This window comes from Corticium candelabrum, chromosome 7 (assembly GCF_963422355.1).
Source record: "Corticium candelabrum chromosome 7, ooCorCand1.1, whole genome shotgun sequence".
NCBI lineage: Eukaryota > Metazoa > Porifera > Homoscleromorpha > Homosclerophorida > Plakinidae > Corticium > Corticium candelabrum.
Window position 1 is genome coordinate 5,937,746 of NC_085091.1, and position 22,438 is coordinate 5,960,183.

At 42.5% G+C, this 22,438-nt stretch overlaps 2 protein-coding genes across 2 annotated transcripts in view; one reads left to right on the forward strand and one right to left on the reverse strand.

Annotated features, from left to right (window-relative positions):
• Window positions 1-15: 15 nt before the first annotated feature.
• LOC134181760 (calcium-activated chloride channel regulator 1-like) lies at window positions 16-8,477 on the reverse strand. The gene is made up of 6 exons (XM_062649026.1): window positions 8,363-8,477; window positions 5,494-5,752; window positions 3,878-4,039; window positions 900-1,028; window positions 635-817; window positions 16-573 (listed from the first exon to the last, which is right to left on the reverse strand). The coding sequence occupies exons 1-6, from the start codon at window positions 8,458-8,460 to the stop codon at window positions 16-18; spliced, it is 1,389 nt and encodes a 462-aa protein (XP_062505010.1). The 5' UTR covers window positions 8,461-8,477.
• Window positions 8,478-13,205: 4,728 nt separating this feature from the next.
• Window positions 13,206-22,438, forward strand: part of LOC134181761 (scavenger receptor cysteine-rich domain-containing group B protein-like) — a 13,753-nt gene continuing 4,520 nt past the window's right edge. The window contains exons 1-11 of the mRNA XM_062649027.1: window positions 13,206-13,303; window positions 13,358-13,602; window positions 14,000-14,089; window positions 16,063-16,141; window positions 16,207-16,451; window positions 16,858-16,938; window positions 18,520-18,598; window positions 18,672-18,903; window positions 19,917-20,223; window positions 21,012-21,101; window positions 21,171-21,461. Of these exons, the coding sequence (XP_062505011.1) occupies window positions 13,206-13,303; window positions 13,358-13,602; window positions 14,000-14,089; window positions 16,063-16,141; window positions 16,207-16,451; window positions 16,858-16,938; window positions 18,520-18,598; window positions 18,672-18,903; window positions 19,917-20,223; window positions 21,012-21,101; window positions 21,171-21,461 (1,837 nt within the window). The remainder of the gene's footprint in view (window positions 13,304-13,357; window positions 13,603-13,999; window positions 14,090-16,062; window positions 16,142-16,206; window positions 16,452-16,857; window positions 16,939-18,519; window positions 18,599-18,671; window positions 18,904-19,916; window positions 20,224-21,011; window positions 21,102-21,170; window positions 21,462-22,438) is intronic.

Genomic DNA, 22,438 nt, shown 5'->3' on the forward strand with positions numbered 1-22,438 from the left:
GTATATTAGTAAAACTCATTTATGCAGTCGCACCAGTCCAGCATTAGCAGCCGAAGCAAAAAACGAGGCTCCTCCGGTATCACTGGCTAAGTTTTCTAGTAACATCGAAGCTCCAGATCCAATTCCGATAGAATGCACTGCCACTTTAGCTGCAATAAGACTCGGCTGTACGTCAGCAATGTAAGGGCTTTTCGTTTCTTCACCATCGGTGACTAGCACTATAATTCCTCCTATGTCTTTGGAAACTTTTCCATCTCCTAATGTTTGTCCTCTCAAAACTTCAATGCCTTTGAGCAATCCTGCACCAATACTTGTGTCACCATTTGGAGCATCTTCTCCGGGCAACAGGCTGATTAAAGATTGTCTATCTGCATTACTGCCAAGCGTCGTGAGACTGGCAGCAACTGAAGCCACATTATTAAACTGCACAAGTCCAATTTTGCTTTTATCACGCGCAGTAGCAATAAACGTGCGTGCGGCTTGTCGAAGTTGCGCGATTCTTCCATCAGTTCTCATGCTGCCAGAAATATCAAGAACCATTGCATATCTGTCGGTATTCATCCTTTTTGCAACCTGGAAACAGAACAAATGTTATGCACAATATTAGAAACTGAGAGATGAAGTATGCATTTGCCTTGAACGTTGGAATTGTATTCCTGCTAAGTCTTGGAGGGGCATTTGCTCCATTTTTAAAATCTTCGCTAGACAATATCACGTCCCACGTACTTTTATATTCACATATTCTGTTTTGTCGGTTTGGAGCTTCCACGTTATGCTTGATACCGTCGCCGCCGTTGCTCGAGCAGAAAGAGTCGATCTATAATAAATCAACGACAACAGATTTTAACAACTTTTACGAAAAAGCACGTCAAAAGTAAACATAATCTTTGACCGCATACTGATGATATGAATTGCTTGTACATAATAGAAGCCTTGCTGTTCGTAGAAGGTGGATCCTTGATCTTGCAAGATTTAAAGTCTTTGTCTTGAGCCGTACAAGGCTTTCCATCCAGGCGAACAATAGATGCCTTACATAAGAAAAAACCAGTACGTTAGTACATCTATGATCGATAAAGAATTAATTAATTAAGTCTTGCCCATTAATTACAGCTTACTATTAACTAGTGTAAATCTGCGCATAATTTTCTTCCAAACTACTAGACTGTCTGCTATGAACCACGCCAAATTGGATGCGTTTTGCGACAGAGCTAGTCGAAAGTGCATTTATTTCCATTTCGCCTACGGAACACAACGTACATTGAACGTGTCAGACAATTCGTCAAAAAAGAGCGACAAGCCAAACTTCGCCTTAGTCTCAACAGGGTCACTGACAGACTGGCAGCTGCAACTGGCTTAGGCAAAACGACGTTGGCAAAGATCCACACAGAATTCTTGTCAAGTCAACAGTCTCAAACACCGCAGATAAAACAAGTCAAACGAGAAGGCCAACTGACTATCAACGTTATGATGATTTGCAAGCAGCAATACGGAGAACAGTACATAAATGTATGAAAATAGAGACTATCCAACCTTGGACAAACTCCTTGTGCGTGTTCGCAAAAGAGGCGTATTTCCTGGCGGACGGATCACTCTCTTTCGCTTACTGAAGGAAATGGGATTCAGATATACACTATGTGACGACAAAATGTTTTTCTATAAACGTAGATACATTGTCGAGCAGCGCCATAATTACCTCAAAACATTACGCAGTATAGCTACAAGAAAAGACCGTCCGATAGTGTACCTAGATAAAACCGGGGCAAACTCACACTTGGCTCCTGAGAGACTCTGGCTGGATGAAAAGGGACGCGGTGGGTGGAAAAGACCTTAAGGAAAGGGTCAACGCCTTAACATACTTCACGCAGGAGGTGAAACGGGGTGGACTCCCAATGCAGACCTTGTTTTCAGGTCAAAAAAGAACAGCACAGACTACCATAACGAAATGAACTCAGAGCATTTCTTGGAGGGGTTGCAGAAGCTGCCGGTCAATGTGCAGCCAGGCCCTTTACCACAACTCTGTAGTAAAAAAGGATTCGACAAAATCAATCAGAAAAAAAATGCAAGAGTGGCTTACAAGTAAGTGAATTCTTTTTAGTGAAAATAACCTCAAAAAGGATGTTTTTGCAAAAATTCAATTACCGGTTGCCATACAGGAAGTCGTATGCTACCAACGAAAGCTGTCAAGGCATACGGCAACATTGTCATTCCATCTGCTGTCGCACATTGCGAAATTAACCCCAAACAGCTGGTCTGGGTTGATGTCAAACGATATCTCAAAGTCCACAACAAAACGTTCAAGTTTGCAGACCTCAAGCAATGGGTTCCGAATGCATTCCAATTCGTCACATCCGAGATGTGAGCCAAACAGTGCCAGCATGTGCAGAAAGCGGAAGAGCGCTTCTTGGAGAAGGATGGACTCCAAGAAGAGAGCGTGCACGAATTTATCATAGAACTGGAGATGGGGGATGATATGGAGCTTAGAGACATAGAATTCGAAGGAGGAAGACAAGACAAAGACGGTGAACAAGACCAATATAAACCTGTTGTGACCGAGAGCGACAGCGAATTGTTGCGATAGGACGCTGTCTCAGATTCTTAGTAGCGTAATGTTAATATAAAGCAATCGGTTGGCCTAACAAGATAATTGCATAATGACAGTTGCACAACCCATTGTTTCCTCATATTTCTTTGATATGCAAAAACGTTATCCTTTGGTAATCTTAGTTGAAAGGACTTACATAATTCAATAAACAGAAATGCTAGACCTAGCGGTTTCTTACGATATCAAGATCATCGAGATCAAAAGACAGCGAAGATATAGATTTTCAAAGTTCACACTTACGGGGAACAGACAGTACCTACTCTTCGTTTGCGGTAAACTTTCACATTGGAAAATCGTAATAACTCCCTCTTTTTGTGGGAATTTCGCGACGATCTTTGCACCATTCGAAACAGCAGAACGTGGCCATTATTTTGGGGAGTTTCAGTAAGGTTCGCTAAACAGGCCAAGACCAAAGGATTTACGCATATGAAAGTTGAGTAGAGTGAATAATGGCATACGATTGTGTTATTATTAATCTTGTACATCTTTATTCAATTATATACACTATCGTTGCAAGATTTGATATGTTATTGGATCTCGTTCACTACCTTAGCCTTTGGTATCCAGGTCCCTTTCTGGTGTGTTTTGGTCTTCTTTTTACAAATCGTAGCTATCTGCACTTACATTTACAATGTTCGTGCCGTCCTCTTCGTCGACTACGCCGAAAAATTCTACATCTGCAATCGAGCTAGAATTACGTATGTTATGGTCGAATATTGGAACCTTTGGACGCTGTTTCTTTCAGAATAGAAAGTTCAAAGGCTAGAGCGCACGACTACTTGGGGCAAACCTGCGTGTAAGAAGATCTGTTAGAGGACACAAAGACTGTTACTAAGATCCTAAGAAAGTCACTAAATGGAACGCCTTGTGAAATCGCAGTTTCAATAACACTTTCTGAGTAAATAGGTCAGAAACGGAGAGTAGAAACTGCATTTCCCGAATCTTTTCTGGTGTTTTGTCAAATATTGGCAGTTTGAGATGCCACAGAAGAAGAAGACTTCCATAGGCCGTCTCACATCTCTTGCCAAGAAAGAATAAGCTTTGAGGAACTAGGAGGCACCAGAGCAACGTAATGAAAGACTGTCATCCAACATGGAGCAGATCAATCTAGCACGACAGGAAGTAACCCCACAACCAAATTGTAGCAGTACTGTACATATAAGCGTGCGTGGTGTTCATCTCCTACTCTCGTAGGTTAATTGAATAAACCGATTTCAAGCTTAGTCAAGTTTTCGTGCAGACTTGTGCTAAATCAATTAATGACATTATCCTTACCGTGTTTGCTAACTGCACTGAGCATGCAGTAGCAGCAAGTCTCCCTTCGCTTGTCACGTAAGCAGGATCAACATGTTTGGTTGGGTACTCATCGTAGACACCCCACCTATAGTGTCCCCACTCGTGAACGATCATTTTGTGAGCTGGACCAAATATACTATTCTACAGAAAACAAAAACACCGCAAAATCACAAACCTGTTATGTACATCCAGATACTTAATTAAACAAAGTTTGAAGATGCTAAAGGGACCTGTAACGGAAATACAACGTGATCTTAAAATGTAGGCTTTATTGTGAAACTTCGTGTGGCGCAACTTTCAGGCAAACAGTAGCTTTGGTAGCGGAGAAAATGTGGGTTAGGTACGGAACATGCGCCAGGTTTATACGTCTTTGGCGGTAAGCTCCGCCTATACCAAATGAATTGCCTGCGTAGCTCAGTTATCTTGCTAGAAAACTACACCAAAACTAAACGGGAATGGTAGCTATAGAGGGATCTTGCGTCTTAAGACATTAGAAGAGCTCTTTGTAACGAAAGAAGGATATTAGACGACGTTTCCTCCAAGCAGACTTGACCCTCTCCTATCACAGAAGATGAAGCTAGCGCACTAAAACTCAACAGTAATTAGCACCATCCTTCGTTCTATTGATCTACAAGGAGAAACACGCCTAAGGTTTAAGTATGTCAAGGAAGCGTACACGTTCTCTCCGAGAAACCTGAGTAGGCGTACGTACACGCCCATTCTTTTTGTTCTCTAGCCCTACGTCGACGTCAAATTTAGGTAGCAGTCCGGTTTGTGCTCAGCTATTGCGATCAGCATGGTTTATAGATGCCTCATGAGCTGCGATAGAGGATTGACTATCTGGAAATGGCGAAGGAGCGGTATACATTGCCATGGTCATGAGTATACACACGGTGCAAGCTGTAAACAGCTTACGAACTACAGTGCTAGCTACATCGTCTGCGCTCCAATAAAAGTCAAAGGCTCAATCAAAGCCATTCTGCACCTGCAACACTTCGTCCAGCCTCTGTTTGAAAGAGGCGTGTCCGCTTACTCAGATCTCTCCAAGAGAACCTCATATTTGAACCCTCTGAATGTTTCTCTTCGTAGATTAATATAACGAAGTCTAACACTAATAACCGTTAAGTTTTATTGCGCTAGCCTCATCTTCTTTGAGAGAAGAGGGTCAAGTCTGCGGGAGTAAACTTCGTTTAGCATCCTACTTTCATTGCAGACAGGTCTTCTAAGTCCTTAAAACACAAGATCCCTCTATACTTACCATGCCCGGATTAGTTTTCGTGCAGTTTACAGGCAAGATAACTAAGCTACGCAGGCAATTCATTTTGTGTAGACGGAGCTTAGTGCCAATGACGTATGAGCCTGGCGCAAGCCCCGTACCTAACCCGCATTTTCTCCGCTACCAAAGCGACTGTTTGCCTAAAAGTAGCGCAGCACAAAGTTTCACGATAAAGCCTACGTTTTGAGATCAGGTTGTATTTCCGTTGGAGTTTCCCATTAATTCACTAAATTTGTCGGTTGTACTAGGCCTACAAACTTACCGGGCGGAGACTAGATGGGCTAATCTTTATATATAACTTTGGCTTGGCGCATCCTACTATGCCCAGAGTAAAAGCTGCAGGTTTTTCGTGAAGTGCAATCCGGAAATCTGCATTTTCAAACGTCTCCCATAAAGCGTTTTCATACTTGTCATCATCCTTCCAAGTGCTAGGTACGAGAATAACAATGTCTTTGAAGTACGCCCGACTTCTCGATGCCGTGTAGAGGAAGTGTGATGCTTTGGTGAACTGCTCCTTAATCAAGCTCAACAGATTTGGGTCTTCAGGAACCGTTTCTCCAATTGCAATGACAACGGTACTATAGTAAAACAGTTAACATGTCAAGAAGATTGTCATTCAGAGGCAATACAAACTGGACGAACATTGGCATGCATTCACAATCGTGAATTGTTGTGCAAACAAGTTGCAGTAAGCAAATCCAAACCATAGGATTTGATATACATATTGCGTGTAAAGCCATATTTGGACTATTCATGGATTGCCAGGTACAATCCATCCATAGATTGTCTCACAAACCATGGACCGCCAATACAGCCAAGCTTAGCTAACCTTAACTCTAACTCTCAAATTACAGGGAAAACTAGAAATTTACGACTTGTTCATATCCACGCTTTGCGCATACTAATTCTTATGATCAATAAAAAAATGAAAAATGATATATAAGAATATACATACGACTAAAATATACTCAGCAATGTTTTACATCAATAGAATCGCAACCAGGGGCGTATACCTTTGGCATTTTATGGGTCGATTCTTTTAGTGCTCTAGTGGACTTCCCAGTCATATATCAGTTCAATATGCTCTATTCTATTGAATGTATTTAACAGTTATCAGGTATATTACTTATTAGACATTTGTAAATATGAGAATAGTATACATGTAATAACGTTAAATACTGCACATTGCGCGTCAAATAGCCTAGGAGTGTAGATCTGCATCTCGAACGTGGGACCCAGGCTATCACTTCAGCAGTTAAAGCTTTTGTGTATACAGCTTACTGCAGGGGCGGATCCAGGATGAGCACTGGGGCCCTTTCCCTCCGGCAGTACAGACTGCCAAGAAAAAACTTCGAAAATCGCTGCTGCCCGACATTCCATTGCAAGATGACTTCGAAGATTCAAGCGTGTGATGAATATAACAAAAATCTAAGTGGTTGGGTATAGAAATAATGTAATTGTTGTGCAGTTAATACAACGAAACAGCTAAAGCTGTAATAACGAACCACAGACTGTCTAAAAATTACATTTTATATTTGATGTAGAAAACAAGCAGACCTCTGACTGAAATTGGGCGGTTCGTTTGCAGACACCCCGAACCCTCGTAAGTACGCGTCTGGGAACTGTAGCACTTGTAAACCTAAGAGAACACACACATAGACATCCTTTACTTCTACAGGTTTTCTTCATTTCGCTACTCAACGGATGAGCTCACGACTTCCGTTCAACAGCTGTTTGATTTTGTCTTTTGTGAGCACGTTCATGTACAAAAAGTCCAATTCGAGGAAGATATACTCGATTGCAGATAGTGCAATCATGCTTTCTAGTCAAGTTTCCTGATGCAAATGCAGTTGTGCCGCACTGACCTCTTTATACAATCTTGTCAACTCTAGTTTCTTCATAACGTTCTAAAACCAATCTCACATTTTCTTGCACACACAAACAACGTACGCAAACACACACACACACACACACACACACACACACACACACACACACACACAACACCTTTTGTGGTGACATTGACGACAGGTCTAAAATTAGCCATGTGCAACAGTTTCCCCTAAATGACAGTGTGCAGTTTTGCCACCGATTGTAAGTATTTCAGCTAAAGCAGCATTACAGAAGATTTGTGCCTGCAAATATTTGCGAAGCTCCACATTTTTGCATCAGTATTGATACCAAACAACTTACATAATTATATTCACATGAGACACGTACCGTTACACTCTGCCCCAATTGCCATAACAATCAAAACCTGCTAGATGAGATATTCTAAGAATATCAATATCGGTGTCTTCAAAGAAAACTGTCTTCCGATATCAGGTACATGCTACTAGGTCAGTAGATATTACTGCTTAACACTCGTGTGCATGAGGACTTGCAACAGCTTAATCCTCATTTACAATAATACCAAGAAATTATTATACGCTGGGACTTGCAGAAGAAGCATTTAGAATCTAAGATGCAGTGTTGGAGCCTCGCCAAACGTGGGAGTTCTAAGCATGCATGCTGATGAGCCGCCACAAGTTTCACATTAATCATGCATGCACACATCGTTTGTTGTAGATTCCGTATCGACAATGTATATGACATTGAGCAAAGCTATTCAATGCGACGATCTTTGAATAATAGGCTAAGTCAGTGGCGTAAGAAGATGTTTACGAGCGGGGACTGTACCTTGGATGTCGATCATCCATGAGTAAACACTACGTCGCTTGCCAGACAGTAAACAGATTTGCAAAAGTGAGTAGCACAGAAAAATTTCAGTTACTACAGCGACCGAGGGGCTGCATCCCCGGTTCCTACACCGCTGGGCTTAGTTCGGCATGAACTGGTATTTCCTCGTTCTTTACCCGAGATAATTCGTGTCGACGCCCCAGGCTGTCACCGTCTTCTAGCACCGAGATTTGCTAAACTAGAGTGACAAGAAAGACCCAGGTATAGTCGCAACATTGCTACTGCAGTGCTGGCTAGGCTAGATCAGCCCCTCCTTTCATTAGACCCTCTATGCAAGTTTTCCCGGCAAGGCAAATAATAAAAGGATTTCACTTGCGTTCGACGTAAACAAGCAACAGAAGTAGACACAACTTGTTTTACTACCTGTCGCTGCAATTAATTTTTTAGTTTTCCTGTTTCCGGTTTTGAAACTCGAACACACAACTAGAGGTGGCAAGCTTACAACGTACCTGTAACCGTTCTCAATCAGACGAACATTGGCTGCCCCAAATGTTGCACTGTAGAGAAGCACGCAGAAAACGCCAACTGTTCCCATAGCACCTGTCATCACACTCAGGTTCAAGGGTGTAAGCGGCAAATATTAATTAGTCCAGCCTAACGTACGCTACACTGCTGAAAGACGAGTGTCCTATTGACACCATTTTGTGGTCGCCAGTGCAGATTAGCGTCACGCACTACAGTGTCTCACGGAACACCATGCATTATAGTCTGAACGTAGCACCATTTTGTAGTATGCTAGAACACCGTGGTGTCTGGCATTCACTACCAAAGTCCCCCAGTGCAGTTGCCGTGGCAACCACGTGCTAGCTATCTAGGAAGCACTACGAGGTGCCCGTATTAACTGCTCACTTCAATCGGTGCAACTCAGAACGGTAGTACACAGACTCAGCTGTATGAGTTTCTATGCATGTCTGGCCTACGCACATCTCCAGAGACAGTAAGCTGTTATCTTCTACGTGCATGCATGTATCCTGTAGTTGAGATATTTGCAAACATGCACTTTTATATTACTTAAACAATCATAATGGTAGTAGAAAACAGCACATATGGGAATTTTACAAAATTACATTGTATTAGAGCTGGACAAACTTTACTGCACTGTCAGATAGACAAATTATGCAAACAAAGATGGTGAAAGTCAAGCAATTGATCTTGATTGACAAATCTAAATTCTTCATAGTCTGTGACCTCGTAACTATGTTTACTCTGTCTGCAAAACACAGACTACAAACGCCATTCCCCTTTCATTGTCAATCATTATTTCTTTGACTTCACCAAATTCAGGAAAATCATCAACACATCGAAGAACCAGAATATCTCATGTGTGATACCTTGTGACATTTATGGCCACCCACAATGCTCTAAAGGTAGACAGTCGACAACATGTAAGACAAAGTTTTTGAAACATCTGGGAGAAGACCTATAACCTGTTGATAGGCAGTTGATCCAAAAGACTTGGCCAATGCAATTTCAAGAGTTCTTTATGTTCAAAATGGTTCAGTAGAACAGTAGATACTAGAGAGAACCGAGTGAAGTACATGAAAAACGCAGAAATGACATAAATTTGAATTTACTGGATCCAAATTCTGGTTCCTTAATAAGGAAATATCTGAAAGCTTGAAGTAGCCCATTTGAAGCTGGTGATGAAAGGCTAATGATTTGGGAATGTTTATAAAGTTGTTGATAACACCAGCCAGGGTCTTGAAATACTTGTGCTTGGCCTCAAAGCGTATGCACCAAAAGCGTTGCAGTGGTCAAACTCTGAAAAAAAGACAAAACTGCGTAAGTCACCATCCAACATGCCACTTTCCCCAGCATAGCCGTACATCCTTTAAATACTAGTTGTACGGTATCCGTAGGCGCCTCGCGTTTGTGAGTAACACGTCCAACGGAGTTTTCAGACCGTCTACTGAAACGCTGAGTCCCAGCTAGACAATACGTATTTGTTGAAACCCTAGCTGTCATAGAAGTAAACATGCAAACTTCCTAGTAGTTTAGATTACGTATATAGGTCTGGTATAGCTAGTCGTAATTTTGCGATCGTGATCAAGACAATTGAAATGTACAGTCTAGGTATGCACTCAGTTCCGCTGTAACGACAGTGGTATGGTATTTACTGACATAGAAATTGATATCAGCAAACATTGACTATCAACAGTGTTAGATGCAGCACAGTGTAGTAAAGGATCATACTGTAAGTATGGGACGTGTGAATAGTTGACTGTAGGTGGCATTCAACTCTTGAAGGTGTTTCTTGGTTGCCAAGTACACATAGCTACAATACAAAAGGATGGGCGACGGAACTTCATGACGCATTTTCTTCGCCGTTTGGTCACTTGCACGAATCGTTCCTAGACTCATCTGTAGTCGGTCGGACACGGAAACGATTTTTAAGGTACGTCCTATCATGAAACGAGGTCATGGGGAGGAGAAATTTGAGATTTTTGTCTACAAAAACACGTACGCACGCACGCACGCACGCACACACACACACACACACACACACACACACACACACACACACACACACACACACACACACACACACACACACACACACACACACACACACACACACACACACACACACACACACACACACAAGCTCCAATGCCCGGCTTCGCCCGGGTAATAGTTTAATCACACAAATTATTGATTTGCAGACACTGTTTGCTATTAATGACAGACAGACAGGACAGACAGACAGACAGACAGACAGACAGACAGACAGACAGACAGACAGACAGACAGGTCGCCTTTATAGGTAGAGATTGTAGCAGAAAGTATCTAAAAATGCGTTTAGTGGTTGGAGAGGCAGAGGGGGTGTAGCCAAGTCACGTACAGTTTGTATAGAGAGATCTTTGTAGATTTCCAAACTCTCTGCTGTATAGTGTTGGTTATCATCCCTGTGCAAAACAAGTTCCAATCACAGCACAAACCAATTACACCAACTTATGCCCTGGTCAGCGCAACCCGAGCCAGTCCGTCTCTTCGGAGGCATTGTAAAAACAACGAAAAATGTCGCGTATACACTTGCAATCGTATAGCACTCCTGGATATTGCGCAGCTAGTAGACTGTAATGTTTTCCCGCAGTAGCTGTAATGTTTTGTCAGTAACCGTTTACTGTCACTAATTAACCGTGGTGTAAGTCCTTTCACCGTTTAGTTCATTAAGGCATATCAAATTAGACAATGGCTAAGTGCGTTGACATCTGTGACGTCTTTTATTTGATAACGTAATTATCGGCAGTGTGAACCAGCCTCTACAGACATCGTCACTTCCCTCCGCTGCAGGGAGTGCATACCGTCCGATGTCAGGAACGGGCCGTTTAAATTCGGTGGAGATACCGTCCGATGTCCCGTTGAATGTCGTCAGGAAGACAAACGAAGTCACGTGCAGTTAGTTAGTAATCGGTTCCCCGTCTAGATCTAGACGAAGTCACGGCTCATCTGATCTTGCCCTCGTACGGGCAAGATACTGTAGTGTAAAGAAAGGTCTGTGGACAAGTCACGTGCAATCTTAGTTCCGAGGTCCCGGATGTGCTGAATGAATTCGAATCTTGCTCTTCGCGCTTGTTTCGGCAAAAAGCGACATGATCGGCGATTACCGTCCGACGTCAGGAACGGGCAGTCTAAATTCCGTGGAGATACGATGCGCCGTTCGAGAGATATTCGCGCGCGAGCGGAAGCGAGTGCGATCAGCAGGAAATCGCGTCGTCGTGGGAGAAGTCAGGAAGACGACCACAATCTCACTTTCGACCAGAATGAATTCGGAGGGCGCGAGGCAAATTCGGCTGAGATCAGACTCGCCGTTTTCTAGAAACACACTTACAGACGGACACACAGACAGACAGACACCTCTGCTTTATATATATAGACAAGCTCCAATGCCCGGCTTCGCCCGGGGGACAACACATGCCAGGTGCTTCTCCTTTCCACTTCATAGCGCCGCAGTTGACACACACGTTTGTCATAGAGCCAATACAACACGGAAGTGGAGAAGAGACAGGTCGCCTTTATAGGGAGACATTATAGCAGAAAGTATCTAAAAATGCGTTTGATGGTATCATAGGTGATGTTGGCCACGAATGATTGCAGTGAATAAAAATGTCGCGTATATACTTGCAATCGTATAGCACTCCCGGATATTGCGCTGTCCCGTTGAATGAAATAAAGTCACGCGCAGTGAGACGAATCTATCAGAGCAGAACTGGAAGTCACATGCAGTACTCACCCGGATAATCCGTTCACCATATCTAAAGAAGTCACGACTCGTACCGACTCTCGCTATTTCGACAGTCCCGTTGAACGTCGTCTCTTCGAAGACGTTGCTGGCGTTTCGGGGAACAGGTGCATTAACACGGCAGCTCTTCGACCCTCGTAGACTGGCAAACGACTGTGGGCGTATTTTTTCAAGATCCGAATATCAGCAAAAAACATCTTCCGTTTCCAAGCGTCGCCCGCAAGAAACGACACGCTCAGCGCGTACTGTCCGACGTCGGGAATGGGCAGTCTAGATTCGGTGGAGATACGATGCGCCGTTCCAGAGATATTCGCGCGCGAGCGGAAGCGAGTGCGATCAGCGGGAAATCGCGTCGTCGTGGGAGAAGTCAGGAAGACGATCACAATCTCACTTTCGACCGAAATGAATTTGGCGTGCGCGAGCCAAATTCGGCTGAGATCGAACTCGCCGTTTTTGAGAATCGCTCCAACAGACGGACACACACACAGACAGACAGACACCTCTCCTATATGTATATAGATAGATAGATAGATACCAAAAGCTCAATGGTGAAAAATATAGGACCACGCCATTTTCTGTTGTGCGACCCGGATTAGGAGCCTCGCTATGCTCGGCAAATATGTGTGTGTATGTATACTATGTTACATTGCATGTATGTAAGCATAGTTACTGACAGTATTTGATCCCCAGTCTGGGTGATATGAACTAATGTGGTGTGTGTGTGTGTGTGTGTGTGTGTGTGTGTGTGTGTGTGTGTGTGTGTGTGTGTGTGTGTGTGTGTGTGTGTGTGTGTGTGTGTGTGTGTGTGTGTGTGTGTGTGTGTGTGTGTGTGTGTGTGTGTGTGTGTGTGTGTGTGTGTGTGTGTGTGTGTGTGTGTGTGTGTGTGTGTGTGTGTGTGTGTGTGTGTGTGTGTGTGTGTGTGTGTGTGTGTGTGTGTGTGTGTGTGTGTGTGTGTGTGTGTGTGTGTGTGTGTGTGTGTGTGTGTGTGTGTGTGTGTGTGTGTGTGTGTGTGTATTTGTTGTGTCTGCTCTGCGTGCGTGTGTGTGTCAATGTCTTTCCGCTCTGCAGCAGCTGCCGTATCAGAAGGAGACGTTCGACTTGTCAATGGACGTACTTCACATGAGGGCAGGGTGGAAATCTATCACAAGTGAGCAACAAATTATTATCACGTTCGAAACTTACCTTTTACGTAAATACGCAGTGGTCAGTGGGGAACAGTGTGCGATGACGAATGGGATTTGCTCGATGCGGATGTGGTGTGTAAGCAACTGGGTTACACTGGCGCTAGTCAGTACGCTTCTGAGGCATTTTACGGACAAGGCAGCGGGAAAATATGGATGGACGACGTTAGGTGCAGATCGTCGAATTTACGTCTGGGATCTTGCAGTTTCTCAGGTTGGGGCATAGAAAACTGCGACCACTCGGAAGATGCGGGTGTGATCTGCGGTAAGACAACAAAAACAGAAAATGCTGTTTGCCTTTCCATTACTTTGGTCTGTGAGAAGAGATTTGTAGTGCATGTGCAGTGTGAGTGTGTGTGTGTGTGTGTGTGTGTGTGTGTGTGTGTGTGTGTGTGTGTGTGTGTGTGTGTGTGTGTGTGTCTGTGTCTGTGTCTGTGTCTGTGTCTGTGTCTGTGTCTGTGTGTGTGTGTGTGTGTGTGTGTGTGTGTGTGTGTGTGTGTGTGTCTGTGTGTGTGTGTGTGTGTGTGTGTGTGTGTGTGTGTGTGCGTGCGTGTGAAAACGTGTGGGCACCAGAACCCCTTTTCTCTATACTCACACATACCACACTGTTATATGTACGGTTACTTTAATTTGTACAATTTTCGCCAATTCTTCTATTTTAGACCATTTACCCGATTATCCCATTACTGACGCAGTGACAACATCTACTCCATCATCATCCAAGACGGTCACTCGCTCCTACTATCCAACAGGTGCTGTTGTATTGTACTACATATGCATGAATTGTAACTGTAAAACAGACGCACACGCTGTTGTAAAAGAATTTGATCTTTACGTTCTTTTTTGTTTAATTAAAGTATATTGGAAATTTAAAATATTTTTATTTGTTTTGACGGATTAAGTGTACGATGTCTGGTCAAATTTACCTACATGCTTAACTAGTACACAACAAGCAATGGCATTAACTTTAATGCGACAGTAAAGGCTGAGCACTTAACGTAACGTAAATTAATAAACGTAGGAGAACGTTACGCAAGATCATTTAGTTGGCGTACCGTACCGTATTGATTTCGTTACGTAACGTGAAGTTAATTTTACAATAGGACGCTGGCGACGCTCCAGGACGCTGGCGAGGACGCTAGCGACGACGCTCAGACAGGCGTCATACTGTAAACACTCGCACGTCGCGTCACGAGCGTTCTCAGCGTCGTCAGCGTCACCGACGCTAGAGTTGAATTAAGTTCAACTCTAGCGTTCAAACCGAAAGTGCCTTAGCGTCTACCGAAAGCACGTGCCTTTTGTCGACAAATCAGAGATCAAATCCGGGAGTGAAATAACCGGAAGTAGACTGTGCAAGAGAAGCTTACCAAAAGTGTATTAAACGTGTAGGTACGGCTGCTTGCGGTAGATCAAGTCACGGTAGCCTAGAGATGAGAGGCTCAAGAAAATCGCTTGGAAAAACCTATTGAAAAAACCGTGCTACCAGCAGCAGGCTGACAAATAATGTGGAAGCGTCCCCGCGACAACTTGGTGAAGAAGAAACTCAGGAAATGAAAACCAAATCACAGACTTTTGTGTACGATTATGATGAACATGCGCGTAGTGGCTAGTCGCTGACGCTCTTCAAATGATATTGTAAATGGTACAGCGTCAGCGTCAGCATTTTGGCACCTACTCGGCGTCTTCGCGCGAGCGTCTTGGCGAGCGTCTCGGGCGTCATCAGCGTCGCAATGTAAACCTAGATTAATTAATTAAGATGTTGAGGTGGATTCAACGTCACTCACAATGCAACAGGTAAGAGTGCAGATTGAAACAGGATGTTGCTAGATTATTGCGTCATCGTACGCGTAGGTACACACGCACCCTTTGGCTGAACTTCCGTATCCTGGCATCGTGAGAAACAATTACACACTTGTATATACGGGCAAGTCGATAGTTTTAGTAAACTTTCTTGTTTTCCCTCGAACAGGATCGTAGTCACCAATTTGATGGTGGTAGGGCGGGGTTAAAAATTAGTATTAACTAATTAAATTATTTATTTATCCACGAGAATCTCTTGTTATACACCAACTCTTGCTTTTTGTTCTGGAAGAAATTCGTCGCTCTCAGAAACTCGTGAAATAAATTTATGAGTTAGAATTTTGTTATAGGCTTGAAGGCCATTGTCTCTAGCTCTAGATACAAAGCAAACGGTCTTCATTGATTCAATAATTTAATAACTTAATTAAGTTAGGAGAAAAAGGCATGATTTCTGTGGACGTTCTAGTCGTTTAGTTTGCAAGAAGGCTAACAATATTTATTTGACTATATTATCTATTTTTAATTAATTGACTGACACAATAAGTGATGGCTACAGTAAGCAATTTGTGAACATTAATTTCAAGTTTACCAAAATACTCTGAATAAAGCTGCTGTAAAATTGTGTGTGTGTGTGTGTGTGTGTGTGTGTGTGTGTGTGTGTGTGTGTGTGTGTGTGTGTGTGTGTGTGTGTGTGTGTGTGTTGTGTTGTGTTGTGTTGCGTTGTGTCTTTGTGAGTGTGTGTGTGTTTGTTTGTTTGTCTGTGTGTTTGTTTGTGTGTGCGCGTCTGTTTGTGTGTGTGTGTGTGTGTGTGTGTGTGTGTGTGTGTGTGTGTGTGTGTGTGTGTATGCGTGTGTGTGTGTGTGTGTGTGTGTGTGTGTGTGTGTACGTGCGTGCGTGCGTGTGTGAATGTCTTTGCGCTCTGCAGCAGTTGCCGTATCAGAAGGAGACGTTCGACTTGTCAATGGACATACTTCATATAGTGGCAGGGTGGAAATCTATCACAAGTGAGCAAGAAATGATCATCACGTTAGAAACTGAAATTGTTTTACCTTTTTTGGTAAATACGCAGTGGTCAGTGGGGAACAGTATGCGATAACGGTTGGGATTTGACCGATGCGAATGTGGTGTGTAAGCAACTGGGTTACACTGGCGCTCGTCATTACACTTCTGGGGCATCTTACGGACAAGGCAGCGGGAAAATATGGATGGACAGAGTTGGATGCAGATCGTGGGATTCACGTTTGGGATCTTGCAGATTCACAGGTTGGAACAATAACAACTGCGACCACTCGAAAGATGCGGGCGTGAGCTGCGGTAAGGCAACAATAACAGAAAATGCTGTTTGTGTTTCCATTACTTTAGTCTGTGATAAGAAATTTGTGGTGCATGTGCAGTGTGTGTGTGTGTGTGTGTGTGTGTGTGTGTGTGTGTGTGTGTGTGTGTGTGTGTGTGTGTGAGAGAGAGAGAGTGTTTGTGTGTGTGTGAGAGAGTATGTGTGTGGTGTGGTGTGTGTGTGTGTGTGTGTGTGTGTGTGCGTGCGTGTGTGTGTGTGTGTGTGTGTGTGTGTGTGTGTGTGTGTGTGGGTGTGAGTGAGTGTGTGTGCGCATGTCTGCGAAACGCGAGAGCACCAGAAGTCCTGTTCTTTATACTTACACATACCACGCTGAGATATGTACGTGTACTTTAATTTGTACAATTATCGCCAATTCTTCTATTTTAGACGCTTTATCCGATTATCCCACTACTGACGCAGTGACAACATCCGCATCCACAACGGTCAGTCGCCCCTGCTATCCAACAGGTGCTGTTGTATTGTACTACATATGCATGAATTGTAACTGTAAAACACACACACACGCTGTTGTAAAAGATTTTGATTTTCATGTTCTTTTTCGTTTGAGGGTGAGCACTTAACGTAACCTAACTTAATTAACGTAAGGACGTTACTCTATGCAAGATGATTTAATTGTCGTAACGTAACGTATTGATTTTCGTAACGCAACGCAAGATGTTGAAATGGGTTCAACTTTTTCCAGTTGACATAAGCAATCATCCAATCATGGAGCAGTGTGTGGGTGTCTCTCCTGAGCATGCGCATTTTACTGCACTGAGATGGATACCGACAAGTGACTTATTGACCTTGTCCGTGGTTGTACGACGTCCAAAGCGCGGATTTCAAGAGCACTTTGCTAAACAGGAGATTAGGCTTGGAAGGCTATTGTCGCAGCCTTGGGAAGCACATGTCGTCACTGTTTCTCTAACTGGACATCACCACAATCATTGAAAGTTTTTGTGACGAAACCTTGCATGACGTCATGTACGGGACACTGAAGGTATGTCATGTTGCGTTACGTTACGTTACGTAGATCGTCTTGCTTTGATCAAAACGTCATTTTACGTTACGTGCTCTTTGTCAATCAACTCAATTAATTAACGGTTGAACTTGACGTTGTGGATCAGTGGGTCTTTCGGCCATTTTAAATTTCAAATTTTAATTTTAGTAATTTATTGTACGAATATAGTAGGATCATAAAGTGCATGAATGTTAGAATAGCTTGTATGTTTGATCTCGACATTTATGGTTTCTAATACAGTTAATTAATTAATGCTTCGCATATATTTAAAGGCAGCATTCTACTGTATAAGCCCGGTTCACAAAACGACGCTGACGTTGACGCTGACGATGACGCTGACGATGACGATGACGTTAGCGCGAGCGTCATATTATGGACATGTCAACGTCGATGACGAACGTCGCAGCGTTCTTCCAGCGTTCGTCCAGCGTTCTTGACGATGGAGTTGACTCGAATTCAACTCTAGCGTCGATTTCGGAAGTGTAATAACGCATCCGGAAACACGTGATTACTTTCTACAAATCAAAGAACAGTCTTATTAGATCCCGGATTTGGTTATGAGGGTCTAGTCGACAGCTTGCGGAGTTATCCTTGCCTTTGGCGCGTGCATTTTAAAAGAATACAAAGACCTGCCGCCTTCCTTGAAAGATTGGTCTGACCCACATTTGCCGTTGTTGAGATTCTCTAGCTCTACGCCTACGGCGACCAATGAGAAGTAGAAGAAGTACAAGTTCTTCGTCCATCTATGATCACAGCTGGTGTCACAATAACGTGCGTTAGCATGCGCTCAAAGCTCGAGTATCCAGACAGGTGCTGACCAATGTCTCATGACGCTCACGAAAAAATATTGTGAATGGTATAACGTCATCGTTAGCGTCAGCGTCAGCGTCAGTGTCAACGTCCATCGTCAGCGTCAACGTCAGCGTCGTATTGTTAACTAGGCTTAAAAGTCAATGTTACTTTTATGTGATTAAGTACGTAACCTAAACACGGTAGAACAAAAGGCGAATTTTGTTCTAATTGTATAGAGTCCTATCGTGCCGACGGAAGTGTGAGACTTGCTGACGGGTACTCTCCAAATGAAGGTCGAGTGGAAATATATCACAAGTATAGGAATTCACTTTTCCTCTAATTAAAATATTAATACAATTCTAAATATCAAAATATTCTGTTAATACAGTGCTGAATGGGGAACAGTTTGCTATGACTTGTGGACTTCAACTAACGGACTAGTGGTTTGTAAGCAACTGGGATACAAATACCACGTCATGAGCTATACGCTAACTAATAGACCAGCTGCAGCTAGTCGGAGAGTATGGATGGACAATGTGGCATGCAGTGGAAGCGACTTAAGATTGCAGGATTGCTCATTTGCTGGTTGGGGACATCACAATTGTGATCCTAACGAAGACGTAAGAGTAATGTGTGGTAAGTGTAACTGTGATTTAATTTATAAATTTAGTAAATAAAATTAATAAATAAAATTAATTAATTTTATTTACATTGAAATCGATCTTGTAGGTGTTTATTGCTTTTAGGTAATTATAGTTTTACTTAACTGAACGATATTTTATATTCATACTCTCCACGGCTTTGTGTCCAAAATTTAATCATCTGATCAGACTATATTACAGAGCAAATTAAAGCTGTGCAGTCTAACGCGCGCTAGTAGGCGTAGCCATGTAGCGTGCTCTACCACTAAAGATTGAAAATGCTTGTGATACCAACAGATGGAGTAGCAGCACATGATATCGCAGTTTGGTAATTCTTCGCAGCACCACGGAGACCGGAAGAAAGCGTAGTAGGGTGTTTGTACGCGAGGTCACCAAAAACAGTGCAGGCCATGGTCGTATGGTCGCACCGAGTCCTACGCCACCGCATCCCATATATTCATATCTAAATAAATAAATAAATAAAACACATAAAGAAATACGTTTGTTTGTTTGTCTGTTTGTCTCTGTTTCTGCTCCATTAATTTTAATGAGGGCGGCATCAGGTTATAGTAATAATAATAATACTACTAAATATATAAATAAATATATAAATATATATAAATATATAAATAAATATAAAAATAAAGTAAATAAATAAAGTAAAAAAAGAAAAATAAATAATATAGTCTTACCACATGAAGCAATTGTGCATGCTATCACCAGCGCTGATAAACGCCTGTATTAGGCCACAGTGTTTTAACCTTCACCACTTTGTTACGTAGAAAAATTGAGTAACGACCGTTGTCAAATGTATTTGTGGTTTGTTACATAATATAATTATTTGTGCTTTCGCACTTAAACTGCGCTAGTATATGTATATATAAAACTAAAAAATTGTATTCTAATATTTGTGCTGAAGATTCATCTGAAGGTGATATTCGACTTGTTCATGGATATAATGCCATCGATGGAAGGGTTGAAATTTATCACAGGTGAGTGATGATTACGATCATTTTGTACCTCAAGCGCAATTTCTTATTTTATACAGAGGGGAGTGGGGAGCCGTGTGCAGAGAAGGTTGGGATAATACTGATGCGAACGTGGTGTGTAAGCAATTGGGTTACACTGGCGCTAATAGTGTCGCTACTGGCTCGTTATTCGGACCAGGCTGCGGAAGAATATGGTTAAACAATGTGGCGTGCGATCCGTGGGATTTACGTTTAGAGCACTGCTCTAGACCCTTTTCAAGATGGGGCGTTTCCAACTGCGATGATTCTGGATATGCGGGTGTGATCTGCGGTAAGACAATAGGAGAGGAAATATTTGCCTGTTGTGTATAAGTACAGCCTCGTTTGCATAAGAATTTAATTTTTAAAATCAGGGTTTACAAATAGTAACCACGAGTGAAAGAGATAATTATTGAGGAACAATATATTAATGACGTCACGCTTAATAGTTTGTCGATCTAATTAACTTTTTATTTCTATGCACAAACAGACAGACAGACAGACAGACAGACAGACAGACAGACAGACACACACACAGACAGAAAGACAGACATACACACACACACACACACACACACACACACACACACACACACACACACACACACACACACACACACACACACACACACACACACACACACACAGACACAGACACAGACAGACAGACAGACAGACAGACAGACAGACAGACAGACAGACAGACAGACAGACAGACAGACAGACAGACAGACAGACAGGCACACACACACACTCTCTCTCTCTCTCTCTCTCACACACACACACACACACACACACACAAACACACAGACACAGACAGACAGACAGACAGACAGACAGACAGACAGACAGACAGACAGACACACACACACACACACACACACACACACACTCACACACACACACACACACACACACACACACACACACACACACACACACGCACACACACACACACACACACACACACAAACGAAAACACGTACACACACACACACACACACACACACACACACGTGCTTTCTATAAGAAGTGTCATATTTGAAAGGATTTAATTTTATAAGATTTACTGTTTATTAGAAGAATCCATCTCTGATACGCCATCTTACCCTACTGGCTGGTGGTGGTGGACAACATCTGCAGCAACGCCTATAAAAGATGACAAATCAGGTATTTCTTGTTTTAAAACACTAAGAAGTATACATTTCTTCTAACACTAATTATTTATTGTATGTTTAGTATCAACTACAACAGTTTATATTGCTACAGTCTCTGCAATATCGGCTGTAGTTATATCTATAGTTGTTATTATTATAATCGTCGCTATCCGGGCAAGAGGCAGACCAGTTGTTATACGAACACCTGCGACGACATCAATAGGACAACCATCGCATGTTCAGTCGGTAACGACTATTCCTTCTGCGCCTCCGGAAGAGATATATCCCTGTGCTCACTTCAATTCTAATGAATCGGGAGCTCCACCTCCGTACGAGACGTCGATTGCCTATCCAACCGCTAGTTCAGGCGAAAGTGAACTTTGATGGAAGGTCGTTAACGGCTCAGCGTGTGATGCATCTCATGACATTGATTGTAACTATGACTGTGACTATGACGGAGACTAGCGCTCGTAGTTATAACGGTGTAAAGTGTGCATTTGTATTCTAGCGAAAATAATAGTAAACGGTTGATTTTCCAAACACGATTGTCTTGCGACGCATGCGCGTCAGTTTCTATCACACTGAATTGTCAACAGTTTGTATTGCAGATTATTGTAGTTAATTAATATTACTAGACATCTCAACCGCAGCCAGATAACAGCCACTGTACACTCTAAACCCAGATGTGCTGTTTTAGAAATCGATCACGTGATAGTTTTGTTCAGTGTGCTAAATCTGTACATTACTGAAATCGATCACTTGCTGTTCTGGTCAGACTTGCGCTGTTTTGGCTAAGAGCGATGTCGTGTTTTTGCCTTACTTTGAGCTTTGTGAATTATTACATGACGCGCGATACTACATGTCCTATCGTCTAATGATAAATTCGGTTGCCGCGACAGCTAACACAAGTATAGGAATTCACTTCTTCTCTAATTGAAATTTAGGACAATATTTAAACATCAAAATATTCTGTTAATTAATACAGTGATGAATGGGAAATGCAATGACTTTGAGTTCCACTAACGGACAGGTGATGGTAAGCAACTGGAATACTCACATTACGTCAGTAGCTGTAGGCTATCTACTGGGAACAATAAGCCATGTCGTGGGAGAGTATGAATGGACAATGTGAGATGCAGTGGGATTGACGTAAGATTGCATGATTGCTCATTTCCCTCTTCTGGAACTTCACAATTGTGATCATACCGAAGATGTAGGCGTAATCTGTGGTGATTTTAATCAAGTGTAACCGTGATTTAATATAATTAATTAATTAATAAAATTTATATTGTATACTAACCATTAAATCAATTTTGTAGATGTTTATTGTATTTAAATAATTGTATTTTT